The 15708-nt window shown below is 36.6% G+C and overlaps 1 protein-coding gene across 3 annotated transcripts in view; it reads left to right on the top strand.

The window, feature by feature from the left end:
* MLIP (muscular LMNA interacting protein) overlaps positions 1-15445 on the top strand; it is a 117492-nt gene extending 102047 nt beyond the window's left edge. For all 3 annotated transcript variants that reach the window (XM_085324862.1, XM_085324861.1, XM_085324860.1), the window contains 3 exons: positions 5151-5204; positions 12921-12955; positions 15103-15445. In XM_085324862.1, the coding sequence (XP_085180988.1) occupies positions 5151-5204; positions 12921-12947 (81 nt within the window). In that variant the 3' untranslated portion in view covers positions 12948-12955; positions 15103-15445. The remainder of the gene's footprint in view (positions 1-5150; positions 5205-12920; positions 12956-15102) is intronic.
* The last annotated feature ends 263 nt before the right edge of the window (positions 15446-15708 follow it).

Here is a 15708-nt window from a genome sequence, read left to right as displayed (position 1 = left end):
AGGAAGAAAATGTGTGGAGGAGAGTTCAGCTCTGAAAACTAAATTCATTTCACACTCCTAATTGGAATTTGAGAGTAATTAGTTTTAAAGTTCTTGGATAGTTATGAGTCAATGAGCAGGCTAGCACCTTGGGGCAGGGTGGCTTAGGTCTGTTCTGAGCACTAACTCCGTCCCTGTGAGTACATTGGTAAGTCATGCATGGTCAATACACTGAAAAAAAAAAAAAAAAAAAATTGAAATTTTTGCATCATTGCAAAACATTTATTTTCTTTCCAGTATGGATGAAAACTTGAAAACAGTTTAAAAACTCCTGAAATCAAAATGCATCATTTCAGTTATATGAAGTAACCCAAAACAGATACTTCAAATCTTTCTGATTAGAAGACACTTGCTCCTCTCCTGCCTTCCCCCATTTGTGGACGGCGTAGGATTCTCATGCCTGGAGTCTTTCTTATGGACCTGGTACCCAGGCTGGCCACCATCCCCCACAATCACCTTTGGTGGCTTAAGTGCTACAAGGGTCTGCAGAGCTCGATGAGCCCATAACAGAAAATAGGGGCTCTTACGAGGATTTCTACAAAACAGAAAACTGCTAGTGAAATTTTAATATTTTACTGGAGTCATCCAAGGTGAAACATTTTGGAGGTTAGAAAACACAATATTCTAGTTATGGGCAGAATTTCCTACAGTTAAACTTTTAATTTTAATTTTCTAAGTAACTAATTGTGGAATGTAAGAGTAGACATCAAAATATTTTGCAGATTTTTTTTTTCTTTTACCAGTAGTTTTCATTGGAAAATCATTTTGGCAGAATATCCCCAGTCAGTTCCCTCTTGGCATAGCCTTACATGAGKAGCAAAACCCAGCCCAGGGAAGGGTAGCCCAAGGAAAAATGATGTACTGCCAGGTCTGTATATCTCAGCCARCTCCCCACCAATCCCATTTACCTGTGAGATAAGGAATCCTTATCACAAACCCTTGTAACTCCTACAAACCCTAGTACGCAGAGAGAAATATTTAGTCACATCTCTTTCTGGTGGGCATTGTCTTATGAGAAAATGAGAAGGAATAATGTCTGTGTGTGGGTTATCCCTCTTGTACAGGTAATTATCAATGTCTAGAGAGAGTTTTGAAATCTTCAGGCTAAAACTACCCAGAAATAGTACTGTATAATAAGGATCTGTGAGTCAGGCAGTATATTCTATTGCTGAAGGCATAATATAAATTTCTGCTGTGAGTACCTTTTATACATTATATTTCATTTTATTGCAAGATGAAAGGTGCAAAAGACTGGTGCTTAACTGACTGAATCTTTGAAGTTGATTTTATAYTGTGTTATTTCAGAGAGACTACATATGTCATAATTATAAACTATTTCCATTTTATATTTTTTCTGTCTACTTGTAGGTAGTTCTTGTTATGCTGCTGTAGGTGTTTTACCATTTATACTCTAGCTTTCATGCACTTACATTTGGAAAAAGCAGTTATCTATAAAATGGTTTTATACAAAAAGTTTGCTTGTTATGTCTGTGTAAATGAATACTTTTTGACTAATGAAAAATTAGTATTTTTTCCTGTTATAAGAGGAATGACTCTATGTTTCACAGAAGTCTAGAGTACCTCATTTTTTCTCAAAGTGGATTAGAGACCTAATGAAGTTTGTGAAAAGAGGTATATAGGTGAATGTTCTTTTCCTACTATAGTTGAAACATTGTTATTTTTTCTGTACATTCTCTCTCACSGACTGCAAAGAGTTTTAAACCTGCGTCTTAATTAGCAAAGGTTGCAGACCCTCTAGAGAGTAACTTAGACTGGTGAAAAAGTCTTACATTGAGAACACTTCAGAAAGCTTTATATTAGTTCAGAGGCAGCTGTGTTTCACAGCACAATAAAGATAAACTGACCTTTTAAAGGCAAATATGTCTTGCTGATTACTCTACAGAGCTAAATGAASAAAGGTCTAAATAAAATGTTATATAATTGTCTCTTTTCTGAGCCTTGATTGAGCCTGTAGAGATATTTAGGCCAAGTAGATAATTACCCTTTGAACTTACATGCTGTGAATACTTATATAATGTCAGCATATTCTGCCACCCCCAGTACAAWTTTTCACAGCCACAAATATGGATTTACCTAGTTGGCTCTTTCACTGCCCTTAGAAATAGTGAAGAAAATGTTCTATTACCAGAAAACTAAGCAAGATTTGGAAAACTAAGAGCAATTAATTAACACTGCAAGAGTAATGCCAAATTTTCATAACTGGCAAAGAAACAGGAATACAAAATTACAAAAAAAATCCTTATCTTCAAAAATAAGCAGACATAGTCCTTTTAAACTTGTAGAAAAGATGTAGGGCTTCTTGCCAGCTGCTCCAGCTTAAGGGTGGAAGAGTGCCAGTGACAGTGCTTGATGAGGTCTCACTAAGAGAACACATTAGCACACAGTAGCTAGTCTAATAACTTGCATTCGCGCTTCAGGTCTTGCAGACATGAGCACATTCCTGTGCATCTCTGAGGGATGATAACCAGTCATGCAGTGTCTACTAAGGAACTGTTAATCCCACTTCATTCTTCCTATTTTACATTTCTGGTATTTTTAAGCAGATTACTCTGCAGTTGATTGCAAATCTTTGCAGAGAGACAACTTTCATACTCTGGGAATCTTTTCCCTCTATTTAGGACCGTGCATTCTGTGATTCAGGTATGAGGCTGAGTTTAATGGTTTAGGCTAAAAGCTCTGTTAACTGTCCCCTGAACACCCTGAGCTGAGCATGGTGCACAGAGGACTGCATGCAGAAGATGATGCCCTCCTTTAGTACTTGCGCAGGCAATGAGAGACCTGAATTTAATGCCCTTCCTGCATTTATTGCCTGCAGTTATTCAAACTTCTCTCCTTTTTCTAAAAACGTTGGTGTCTTACCCGCTGAACTGCAGAAGGCAAGTGCACTGAGATAGTGTTTTCCTGCTTGTAGGACTGGAGCAGTGTGCACTCAAGAACACAAAAATCATGTTTATAAGGAAAAATTAGGTAGGAAGGAATAAGATCCTATAGCTCCTATTGGTTAAGCTGTGGAAGGACAGGCATGGGGCCTCTTCCACAGCAAGAATTACTCATGTCAGAGTACTTTGTTGCTTGATTAAAATAACCCATGGAAAAGACCTTCATGTTCTCAACTGGATGCCCAGGCCGAGTCACTCAGCTCCTGCAGAGCTGCTCTGAGGCAGAGCGCTGAATTTCCAGGAAAAAAAGACAGCCTCCACTTCAGGACCTGYAGGATTAAGCATTATTTCAGCAGAAGGGATGTGGTACTGGGCTTATGTACTCTATATTCACAAAAGTACTACTTAAAGTCTTTTGTAAATCTACCAGAAATGACTTTGTTAAGCATGTCACTGAAAAATCAGGTCTCCAACTAGTAGACTGTACAGTCTTCTATGACAGTTCTTAGGGCTTTTACATGAAAAAATCCWTGTGAAAGCAGACTACAAAAGACTATATTGTTCAGTTTTTCCTCCTATCTTAAGCCTGTATTGACTTTTTCCAGTCATTAATCAGTTAAGTCCTTATTTGCCTCTCACTTGTCTTCTTTCAGTTAAGCCTCACAGAGTAATCAGTATTAAGAGTATTTGTCCAAAAAATATAGATAATTTTCCCTATCTATGAAGACTGTTATACATGATGGTATTTGTGTCTTTTTAGTATGAAAATAAGCTACTACCAAAATAAAGGAAACAAAGCAATTTTGTGGACAGAAAAAATCATGATTTTTGTCAGGTCTRGGGAAGGTCTGAGGTCTTGAGACATCATACTCAAGAAACGAGGTAAGGCAGAATCAAGACTTGGAGAGATATTTCAGGTGGATGTAGTAGACAATGAGTACCAGGAAGAAAGATCGGGACAAAATAACACAATAAAATTGCATTTTGCCTTGACTGGTTCTGTATGCAATGTGAGACAAACAGTTGTGTTCTCTGGTCTCTACCCGACCGTGAACTATTCCTTCTTACAAGCAGTGGACAATTCTTCTCAGAGAGCTTAGAAAGAAAAGAGAAAATGACTAATATATTCTCTCTTTTTGTGATTAACCTTTATTGCTCTTCCTGGAAAATGAATGTGCCATACTCTGGTGAGACAAAAAGCAATTCATTTCGAGAGTTCATTTCCATGAAATAACCCTGCCAAGATGTCCCTGGGTGTTGCTAGAATTTTGTGATTCATCGAGAATCGCCCAGCCTCAGCAGCTGCAGGCTGCTGGTTTGGGGTATGAGGCGTTTACCTCCCACAGAGGCTGTGAAACACCTCCTGTATTTGTTGTGACAGGCTGGGCTGAGGCAGCAAGGTGACGCAGGGTCCGTGGGCTCTGCTGGTGGCTGTGCTGGCTCCTTCCAGCCTTTTGTTTCCACAGCTCTAAAATACCAAAACTCCAATATTTTCAGAGACATTTACTCTAAAAGATGATGTTTCTATTTCATTTTGAATATTAAAAACTTACAACCTATAATCTTACCATTGCCTACTTAAGCTCTGGCTTGTCTATTTGCTCATGTTCTGATTAAAACCTTGTTGAAATTGGTGTTGCTCTTCRCTTGAATCACATCCATCAAACTTCATTACTCAGATGCAAATCAGATAATACTAAAAACACTGGAAAATTAACAAGATGTAAAATTCCTTTCTACACATACTAATTACTGTTATATAGCATTTTTTAGTTAAGTGGTTGTATGATTTATGTCTCTGAAATTTAAGATTTAGGAGAGCTCTTTTGGGGAGATTTAAGAAGACAGAAATTCAAAGTAGTGGAAATATGACTACAGTTTTAAATAGCTTAAATATCTTGACTTGAGCTGTTTCCTTCAAATTAGTAAATGATTTCTTCTTCCTCTACTCTTTTTATTTTCGGTATATGGTAAAGCAGAAAACAGGCCATACTGTGAAATAGATTTTCGTACAGATAAGGACTAGTAAGGATGCAAATCCCGTTGAAAACAGATAGGAAGTCACTGCCTCACTACCTTTTGCACAGCTGGGGGTATTGGTTTTTGGTATTAAACCTTGTGATATTTTATACTGCAATTGAACTGACAACTGATGTTTTTCTTGTTTTTAACCTCATGCTCTCTCCAACCTGTGACATCTTGGCTCGGCAGCCCAGTCATCCCATAGCGCCTATTCCAGAAAACGAAACGCTCAGCTCTGAGGAGGTAATCAGCTGACATTGAAAGGGCATAAGCATTTCATGCCGGCTAACTTTGTCTTTTATTTGCATAGCATCTGTAGTGTTGATGAACAGAAAGGTACTGAGCTCCCAGATCTCCTTTTGGTCTAGTGTGTGGACTAGATAAACCTTAATTATTCTTGAAGACTAATGACAATTTGAAGCCACTGGTATAGCTTCTATTTGAACTACCAGGCACAGCAATTACTAGAAGGACATAAACTAGTAAATTAGTAAGAATTTCATGAAGAACTATCAAAAAACATCAAACAACACTAATGGAGATACAATATTTGCCCAACCTCAACATTCAGTATCAGTTTTATTTGACTTTGAAGGTAGATTGAATCTTCCTGAAGTCTAGATTCAGTGGCCAGCTTTCTAAATCTTTTACATCTCTAACTTCTGGGACCAAAATAGTTACCAGCCTAGATAATTCACTTAGCAAGACCTAAAGCTATCTGCTAGATGTTGCTAATTTTCTCTTGAGACAGAGCATATAAAAATTAAAAAGGTTCTGCTAGCACAGACAAGTCTTCTTTACTATAGGATCACGAGTATGAATTTGAATTATTGTCTCAATGTTGAAATAAGCATATGTAATTCAATTAACTATTACATTCTTTATGTTAGGCTTTGAAATGTAATAGAAAATCTTTAATTAAAGTACATTTTTCAGCATTATTTTAGAAATTCACATAAAAAGGCATAACTTACTACCAATAACAGCAGTATATGTTCCGTTACAAGAGAAGAACTAATTTTTATTACTGAAACCTCCATATGCTATCAGGCACATTCTCATAATTATTTCACAAGCTTTTAGATGGGTTTAAAAATATAAACAAGAGCTTTCATGAATAATAATTGCATTTCCATGAATACAGGTTATCTTTCATTTATAATTTTAAAATGAGATTCTAGTCTAGCTAAAAGCAGTAAGATGAGTGTTTAAATAAATAAGTGCTTGCCAATAATTAATACCAAATGGATGACTTGTTGTTTTGAAAAATACTGAGTGTTTTGGGAAAAACACTTTTGCATGTTGAAGGCAGTTTGCCTGACTTGAGTTTATTGGCAGACCATATCAGTATATTCTTAAAGTTTCTCTTGGTTTCTGCTGAAAAAAGCTACCAAAAAAAAAAAAAAAAAAAAAAAAAAAAAAAAAAGAGGTAGTCATCCTTTTTCCAGTGGATTAGTGGACTTCTATTCTGCATTAGAAGCATAGGAGATAAGAACATGGCCTTTTATTTTCATGCACATCCCCAGCCTTTATGGGCAAGGAGTCAATGACTCAGAGCTACTTAACCTCTCTTTCTGTATAAATTTTCACCCCAGCCTTCTGGCCCCCTCCCTTCTCTCCTGCCTTTGACTTTTCACCTTGTTTGCAGCGGGCACAAACTGAAACACAGAAAACTCCACTTTACCACAAGAAAACACTTCTTCACTGTGAGAGTGGCTGAACACTGGAACAGGTTGTGCAGAGAGGTTGTGGTATCTCCATCCTTGGAGATATTCAAAACCCAGCAGGAGGAATCCTGAGCAACTTGCTCTAGGTGACCTTGCCTGAGTAGGGGGGTTGGACCAGATGATCTCAAGAGGCCCCTTCCAACCCCAGCTATTCTGTGGTCCTGTGATTTTGTTTCTACACTACCCTCCTTCCTCCTTCTCCTGAGAGCCACTCCTTGAAAAAATTGTTATGAAAATAAGCACCAAGGTGCCTTCACAAAATAAATTAGATAATTAACAACTTGACCTTGCTGGGCTTCTCAGATAAGCAGTTTGTTTTACCCACCTCTTCCACAAATTTCTGAAATATTATTACAATAATGATATTTCATTAGAGGGGATGAGAGAAAAAATACAAATAAAGAGTTCTGAGGATAAATTTGTTACTGAGGTGAAACAAATTTGCTCTWCATCAGGCATTCTAAAACATATATATATTTTAGCATGCTGAGATATTTAGGTGAATATCTGCAGTTTCTTCTAAATAMCTCTACACTCATGTTCCAGCTTAAAGACAAACTTTTAAAACATGCTGTGCTATAAACACACTTGTATGTCTTTCAGAAACAAAGCACAGATATAGGTAGTCTACATTATATATAGCCAAGCTTTTCTGATATATGTTTGTTGCAGCCTGAGTAGCTGCAGTCTCTGTTGCTGCAGATGTTTTTCCTATTTTTAATAACCAGAGAGAGAAAAGTAAATTCCCAYCTCTCCTTCTTCTTTACAAATAACACATTGTGAGAGAGATTTGCAGGCTCAGTGGAGAGAAAGATTTTTTTTTTCTTTAAGAGAACTCTTTTAAGCAATAAAATACATAATTTGACTGAGGAATTGTAAGATCAGTTCTCAAACTGAAGTGTCTCGTAGTGTAATAGTGAAGTCAGACTACCAGGATTGAGATGTTACTGAAAATGTGAGTTTTTGTCATGTACCAGACTGATGATCATGACAGTTAAAAGGTGAAATTCTTTTGGTCAGAGGTCAATGTCCAAGGCAGGTCAAATGTGTAGGGCTGTCTTTTAAAAGTTTCTAAGCATTTTAAACAAGCTCTTTGAACAAAATTTTTATGAATTACTTCTTTAAAAGGTTAAATATACTCTGATGGTTGTAACATTTCTACTGTCAACTCAGAAATTCTATTTCTTGCAGATAATTCTCTAGTCTGCAGAGCAAATGTCTCTGATTAAACTACAGTTAAATTTTTAAAAAGTAAAGACAATCAAGTGGAAAGAAGAGTTGGGCTGTTACCAGTTCTGTTCGTATTTCCCTAGATTAACATCTTATTGGGTGATGGCTATTCACAATTTACAATAATTCAATAATTTTAGCKAAATAGTAAACTTAAAAAAGAAAGAAATGGTCGATAGCATTTGACACAGCTAAGCAAGCTGAGTATCTGTGCTGGAATTTGTGGGCTCTGTTATTAGTACATATTCTATATCTGARTACGGCTATATATATTCATACCTGAATATGGATATTCTATATTCCAATCCATGTGTGGACACAGCAGGAAGAATTGTGTCAGGCTCAGCATAAGCTGGTCAGGAAATAGTTTAATTTCAAGAGGTGACATATATTCTGTTTCCTTYATAACAAGTCAAAGGGAGTCTTCTCCACTGAATTTCTCAAAGTATTTGAACAAGATGTGTTATCTATTTTTCCTGCAGTTTTTAATCTAATTTTTAGCAGAATGACAAGGCAGAGGGGCACCATACTGGCCATGCTGAGGCTGTAAATAACCTTCCCTGTCTAGGGGGTGGCAGAGAAGGGACAAGTACATCTTGACACCAATCCCTTTGTTCATTTTCAGTCAAAAAGGGAAAAGGTGTGGTCAAAGGCATACACTTCCTCTGAGATCTGTTGCTAGAGTCAGAAGTATATATCACAGATACCAGGAAGGAGAAATTAGTCRATTTGGATATGATGAATGGAGGCTCATTCAACCTTTATTCTGTCTTAGAGAAAAACAGGAGAACAGCATGGAGCCAGGAGCAACTCAAAACATTTKGGGCGTGCTTCTTTGCTGTCCTGATAGTGGTGGCCTCTTTGAGATGTTCTGTTRTTGAGCTGTATCTGAAGAACCGCTACATTTCCCCATTTTCCTTTTTATCTGTGTAGTTCTCCAAAATCGTGAGTTCTGCTGTTTTCCCTGTTCAGTGAAGAACACTATACCTTCAAAAAGAACCTTGACACCTTTCAGGGACCTGTGTTGTTACTTCTTAGGAACCTATCCTGACTGTAGCAATTAATTATGCTGAATTTACACTTTATGGGTATACATAACCTACAAAGCTCCACCTAGGTCAGACTAGCTTTTATTATTAAAGAAATCCTATTAGGATGCTGAACTCATTAGTAAAAATTCTGTCAAGTGGTAAGGCAAATATTGTTCTTAGTGCTGTAATGAGAACCATAGGTTTCCTTAATCTACAATCTGTGCCCTCATCAACAGGTTCTTCTTTATCTAAAATGACTTGTAAGCTTATACTTAACTCATCCTCCTCCAGTGCTCCTCTCTCAGAGCTAGACAGTGAGAGAAATTTAGTATGATTCATGATTCATGTAGTTCCAAAAAAAAAAAAAAAAAAGAATTAATTAATAGGCAGATGCTCTGTGAAAAGTATGCATCTCCTTGACCTTTTGGAAGGAGGAAGACAGGAGAAAGACGGAAAGATGTCGCTAGTTTCTATATACTAATTTGTATAGTTTTCCTCAGAGAAACATCCACTGAAAAAAGAAAAGAATTACCTCTCTATTCAGAGTAACAATTCTGTTCTTCATGCAACTTGAGCTTCATTCCATAATAGCACAAAATAAATTAGATTTGCCACTTTCCTGTGAAATCAGGGAAACAAACATACAAATTTTTCCTCCCTGTGAAATCCCCCTTTACAATGAGTGYTTTTTACTTAGCGAAGATCTAGAGGATACTCTTGTAAAAGCTAACCAAGAGATATATCAGTAATTTCTGATGCTTATTGTCTTCCTTTAAAGTAAACCTCGTGTTTGCCAAGGTTGTGGTTTGTGAATGAAATTATAATTGCTTTCAAAACTGTACTGAGTCAGGATATTTAGAGAGAACATAGGGCATGTGTCTCTGTAGAGTCATAGATAGCTTTTGTATGCAGGTACTAAGTGTATGTACTCATTACCTTTATTCATATATAACTTGCAAAGTCCCAAGTCTATTATACAATTACTTTAGGTTCACATAATCTTTTTCTGCAGCTGTTTGTTATTCCTAAAAGATMTGCAATAATTATTTGAGACCTAGCATCTTTTCATGCAAGGTAAACATTCATAAAAGACCCCATGAGAAAATGCTGATTCGTTGACTTCAGGGGAGATAGGATTTCACTGAGAATCTTTTATATAAATTTCTGAGACTTTTTTATTACAAGAAGCTCTATCTTTTTTTCATGAAGAGAAATAATTAATGTATCTTGCACTACTGTAATCATCTTTAATAGCAAAAGTTCTTCAAAGTATAAATTCTATGAAAATGTCAGTCAAGTCTAAAGTTCTGTTATACATTGCTCTTAATCTTTATTTACTTAAGGAGTGTTCCTGGTCAGAGATCAACATTATTAATCATTAATAGAGTCTACATATAGAGATAAAATGTGCCTGTAATATGAAAGAGTCCTTGTCCTAAAGAATTTATGTTAGGTGTTTTATGTTAGACCAAAGCTTCCAACCAAATGACAATTTCAGAAGCAGAGTGATGTTCTTACCAGTAAAAATAATGAGCATATGATGTACCCAGAACGRAGGTCTGCTCAACATCCTTTCCTAGTTGGGAAGGTACAAGGGCATGACACAGACTACCTTCTCCTCTCGGTTATCCTTATGGCCTTTGAAAGGCTGCTCATTACTTTCAGATATTCTGTAATAATCTAATACTCAGGTACCTCTCAATACCTTTTTAACATGTAAAGAAGATCCCTCTCAAAGAACATGGGCATGGTAGATACCTGATGAATCTAGAAGGAACTCTCTCTGCAGTAAGCTYTGACTGCAGTGTTGGCTCCTGTGTCCAGGCACCTTCTCCTTCCCTTTGACARGCCTTCCTCTACCTGTGGACATACTGGGGCTAAAGACTGAGTTGCTCCTYGTGCTTTCCTTGCAGTCACAGTTGTGAGCTCTCCATCTGTCACATCCTGCCCATACTATGTACACTTTTCTTCTTGCTTAAAACTACAGCCTTATCCTTCCATCAGTAGAGAGCTGGTATAAAATAATAAGGCAGAATATCAGTGCCAGCTCTGTAGCTAGCCAGGCTTCAGAGTGCGCGAATGTGTTACGGGATAGTCTGCTGTGATGAAGCCAGTCTCTCTTCATTTCCCGTACTCAGGACTCATGATTAAAGTGGTCTTTGCAGTACTGCTGATCTGTAGAGTTTATGAATTATCTAAGGAAGTAGCAGACGTTAGGTTATTCATAAAGAACATTGCATTGACTGAGATTTGGGTGGCATAGGGTAGCAAATAATGAGGCAAAAAGCTACCGTAATGCATAGACACAAAGCTCTGAATTATTGCAAATTGGAAAATCCTTCGATGTCACTTACCTCCAAAAGAAGAACTGTGCAGACCTGACTTCTAATTCTGCAAAGCATTTTGGAACAAAATGAACAGTCTCTCTCTAAAGCAATACTTTCAGTGCCCTTAGTTTATTTTGACCCAGACATAGACTGCAGCACTAGGCTCTCTCCATATCACCAGAACAGTTCATTTAACTGAAAATTTAATGAGCCCACAAATGAGTACTACAAGTAAGAACATCTACTGCTAAAAGAATTAAGAGTAAGAAGTGTTAGCTGTGGCGAATTCTTTAACCTCATAAATGAATAAGCCACCAAAAGGGAACAGTAACCTAAAGTCTTCAGATAAATAAATAGAAAGGTAGGTCCAAACTGTGCACACTTGTAAATTCTCAAATGAATTCTTTAAGAATCAGTGGAAATACTTTATATTTTTTCTTCATACTTTAATAATATTTTATACTTTATGCTACCTTATATTCTCTACATGATATATATTTTTTACAGCRGGTATTTGGACAATACTTTTTGCCAGCTTCAGTAGTAACTATYTATTTTAAGTTAAAAGGTTCAGTTACAGCCCACTGACACAAAAAGACTKTATTAGAACATCATGCATTAACAAGGAAAAAGCATTTTATACATTCACAGGATTTTATTTCTGATATGATTTCTATAAAAAATGTACTGTGAATCTATTCCTTATCCTTCAGAGTAAGTTTACATTAAAAAGTCTAACACGRTAATAATGCATATGCCATGCAAATGTGATGCGGTGAAAGTGTGAAGTATCAGAATGTTATTTAAATTGTCATTTTAATTTAATTCTATTTGGCTTTAAGAAACAGCTTTTGCATTTGGTTCCATTTCAATAATAGCAAAAGTAATGTATAACATAACTAGAGGGAAAGAACTTGCTCTGAGCAGGTAGTTAGAAAAAAAWTGTAGCTGGATGAAGGCCTTTCATTAGGCAAATAAACTTTGCTGGCCTAATCTTCTAGCTTGGCAAAATCTCTCTGAGCCCTACCCTCAGTACATCAACCACTCTCCCCCCTCCAAATTAGTGACCTCCACAAACTTGCTCAGCGTGCATGCTCTTCCATCACCCCAGTCACACCCAGTGTTACACTACCTGGAACTGGATGCCCATTAGACTTGGATCATCGAGTACTACCTCACCAGCCCCATGGTCCAGCCAGTTATGTATCCACTCTGCAGTCCACTAAACTGCTGTAGGAGATTGTGTCAAAAGCCTTGCCAAGGTAGGGGAAAACAAAATCCATACCATGTGAATGCTGGGTTGGGCACCTGCTCCTTCTTCCCAGGCTGTGGTACAAAAAAGAACTGGAAGCCCAACATGAGATGTCACTCCAATGTGTATTTAGCCATTTAAAATTCAAGGTAACTCTTTATCTGTTGAAATTTGTCATATGCAATATGCTTCCTCAAACATGTCAGCACATGAARAGTTATCGAGTTCAGTAAAGCAAAATTGTAAATTTTGATTCTCTTTTAAAAAAGAGAAGATGCTATATGATTTTGTCCAYTAGTAAAATGTTTGTAAAACTGTGCCTACATATCATGATGCAGTTTTCATTTTCTTCTCCRCTTTGTTTTCACCCTTTATTTCTCTTTTTTCTACAGGCTGCTAATGAAAGAGGTTCTGTTTAGCTGTAATGGTGAGTGTTATTACTTTTATGACTTGATTACAGACACATTTTGAATACGTAACTACAGCTCTAATGTCCCATAAAAATTTTTTGCATGTATTTTTGTCTAAAAAATATGATAGGATGCTTCAGCTATACAACTGAGGCTTTGAATAATCAGCTGGMTATGTCTAGTGAATGACTTTCTGCTAAAAACTACAAATATATAATAATTCTACTTTTCAGCATCATAGAATAAACTAAAAATTGAATTCATTCTAAGTGGGATGCAATCAAAGAGTAGAAGAAATTGAGGCATGATCTGAGATTAAATTRTACAGTAATGTTATTGAAATAAGATGAGTATTATTTTATATTTGAGTACATAACTGCATAGTGCCATTAAATTAATGATTTGCTGGAGTTAAACAATACTGTATAGCAAATGATGCACTATACTTGAGTGTAGATGCAAAGTGGCACTTAGCAAGGGAATTCAGCAAATAATAGGTGATATGTAAAAGGCTGAAATATTCAGCACCTTTTTTTATTCCAGTCTCCACAAAAAAGGTTAAATATGACCAAAAGTTTAATTCAGTTARTATTAAAAATTTGAGAATAGGAGCCTGGAGGAATTAAGAAAAGAAAACACCTTAAGGAATACTGAGATAAATTAGATGTATTTGGTGTGGCACAGCCTAATGAAATTTACCCTTTGATGTCTTAACCAAAGCAATTTCCCAAACAGTAGTGATTAGCAGGATGAGTAAGTTTTCAGCGAACTGGAGAAAGGCAAACGTATAATATCTAACAAAGAAAGAAAGGCAGATAACGAATTACAAAAAGTCAGCCATAACATCAATTCCAAGAAAGATACTGGAACGAAGTATTAAACAATCCATTTGTAGGCATCTAGAGAACAGGGAGGAGATAAGAGAACTCGCACAGGGACGCGCGAGAAACAAATCCTATCAGGTCAGTCTCATTTCCTTTTTTGACAGCAGAACAGATATAGGGGATGTGATTGATACAACTTATCTTCTGACACTGTCCCACATGACATTCATAAGCAAATAGAGCAGATATGGGCTAAATAAAATTCCCATCAGACAGATGTGCAGCTGACTGGGGAGCTGGGYTCTGAGAACACATATTTGCTGTCAAGATGGGAGAACGTTTCTCATAGAGCCCCGCAATGTAGGCATCTGGTATTTAGCACTATAAAACATTGTTATCAGTTATTTACTCAATGGGATAGATAGTAAATTTATCAGATTTGCAGATAATGCCTGACTGGGAGCCTTTGCCAGTAGTTTGGAAGACAGCATTGGAATTAAAAAAAAAAGTTAAATTAGAAAAATGGCTTGTAAACAATATGATAAAGTTCATGCACACAAGCAGGAGGAAAAATGTAAAGCAYGGGCAGAAACTGAATGACAGTAATACTACAGGGGAGAATCTGAGGATTACAAGGGATAACAAATTGCATCTGAGTTGAAGAGGCAATGCTCTTGCAAAAAAGAAAAGTGCYGTGCAGGGAAAAGTTGGAGGAAGTGCTTATGGTCCAAAGGAGGTAATTACTCATCTCTATTCTGTGCTGGTGAGGAATCGGCTGCAGTATTGTGTTCATTTGGACATTTTTAGAAAGAGAGACTGTGGAAAACAAATGAAAGATTTCAGAAAGATTTAACGGTTTCAACTTCTTTAGAAAGACAAACAGAAATAAAAACAGAGACACAGCAGTTTCTACCTCTTTATACTGAGCTATTATAAGGAGATGTTAGTCAGCTCTCCATCTTCCCCAAGAGCAAAAAAAAAAAAAAAAAGGAAATGAGCCTAAATTTCAGGAAGGGAAATTTAGTTTAAAGATTAGGATAGTTGTAGCTATGTAGGAATTTAAGTGCTCAAACAGGTTATCTCAGGCTGCTGCAAGGAGAGGCAAGCATCTCACAGTAGGCTTGGTTTCCTAGCTGTCATCTTGCCTCACAGCTGTAGAACAGGGGGCTCAAAATTTCTTCAGGCCTGTTTTTTCTCTGAAACTGCAAGTTATATTTATCAGACAGATCATCAGGTTGCATAAATTATGAAAACTAACTCACCCGGGTGCATGTTATTTATACAGTTTACTAATCTGTTTTTTGACTATTCACATTCATGCGAAAACTCTTCTTTTGCAGCCTTGAATTAGGATTCAGAGCTAAAACTGTAAAGGATCTTGAGGCCTGCTCCTATTCTGAGATGGAACCCACAATAAAAACATTATTTAAAACACATTTTTTTAAAAAAATTGCTTCTAATATACTAATTGCAAAACAGTAATACCTGTCAAATATTCCTTCAAGAGATAATCATATGTACTAGAGTAATTAGTGCCAGAGATACACACATGAATACAGCATATTTATATATCCTTTATTGAAGTGCTTACTGGTTTAGGAGATGCCCAGAGTAACACAGCGTATTTTCTTTAGAAATAATATAAATGTTGAAATTAAATAAAGCTGTATTTTTGTTGCAAAATGTTTGTTATTGTTGTGTGTGTGTTTTTTTTTTTTTTTTTACCTTATGTAAATCTGGCTCCACGTATTTCAAATTGTTGAGAATGAATGTCTGTGGAAACAGTATGTTCCCACACTGTTAATCTTGGTAAAGTGTTGCCATCATACAGACACTTATATTTTGTGAAGCACTCAAAGCATTATTCGCGCTGATGTCACCACCTGCAGCAACCAGTACGCCCTGTGCTTCTCCCCCACCTTGCAACAGTCACGGCTCTTTCGACC

Source organism: Rhea americana, unplaced genomic scaffold (assembly GCF_003343005.1).
Source record: "Rhea americana isolate MKP2758 unplaced genomic scaffold, rheAme1 scaffold_94, whole genome shotgun sequence".
Lineage (NCBI taxonomy): Eukaryota > Metazoa > Chordata > Aves > Rheiformes > Rheidae > Rhea > Rhea americana.
This window is presented reverse-complemented; position numbering and strand designations above follow the sequence as displayed.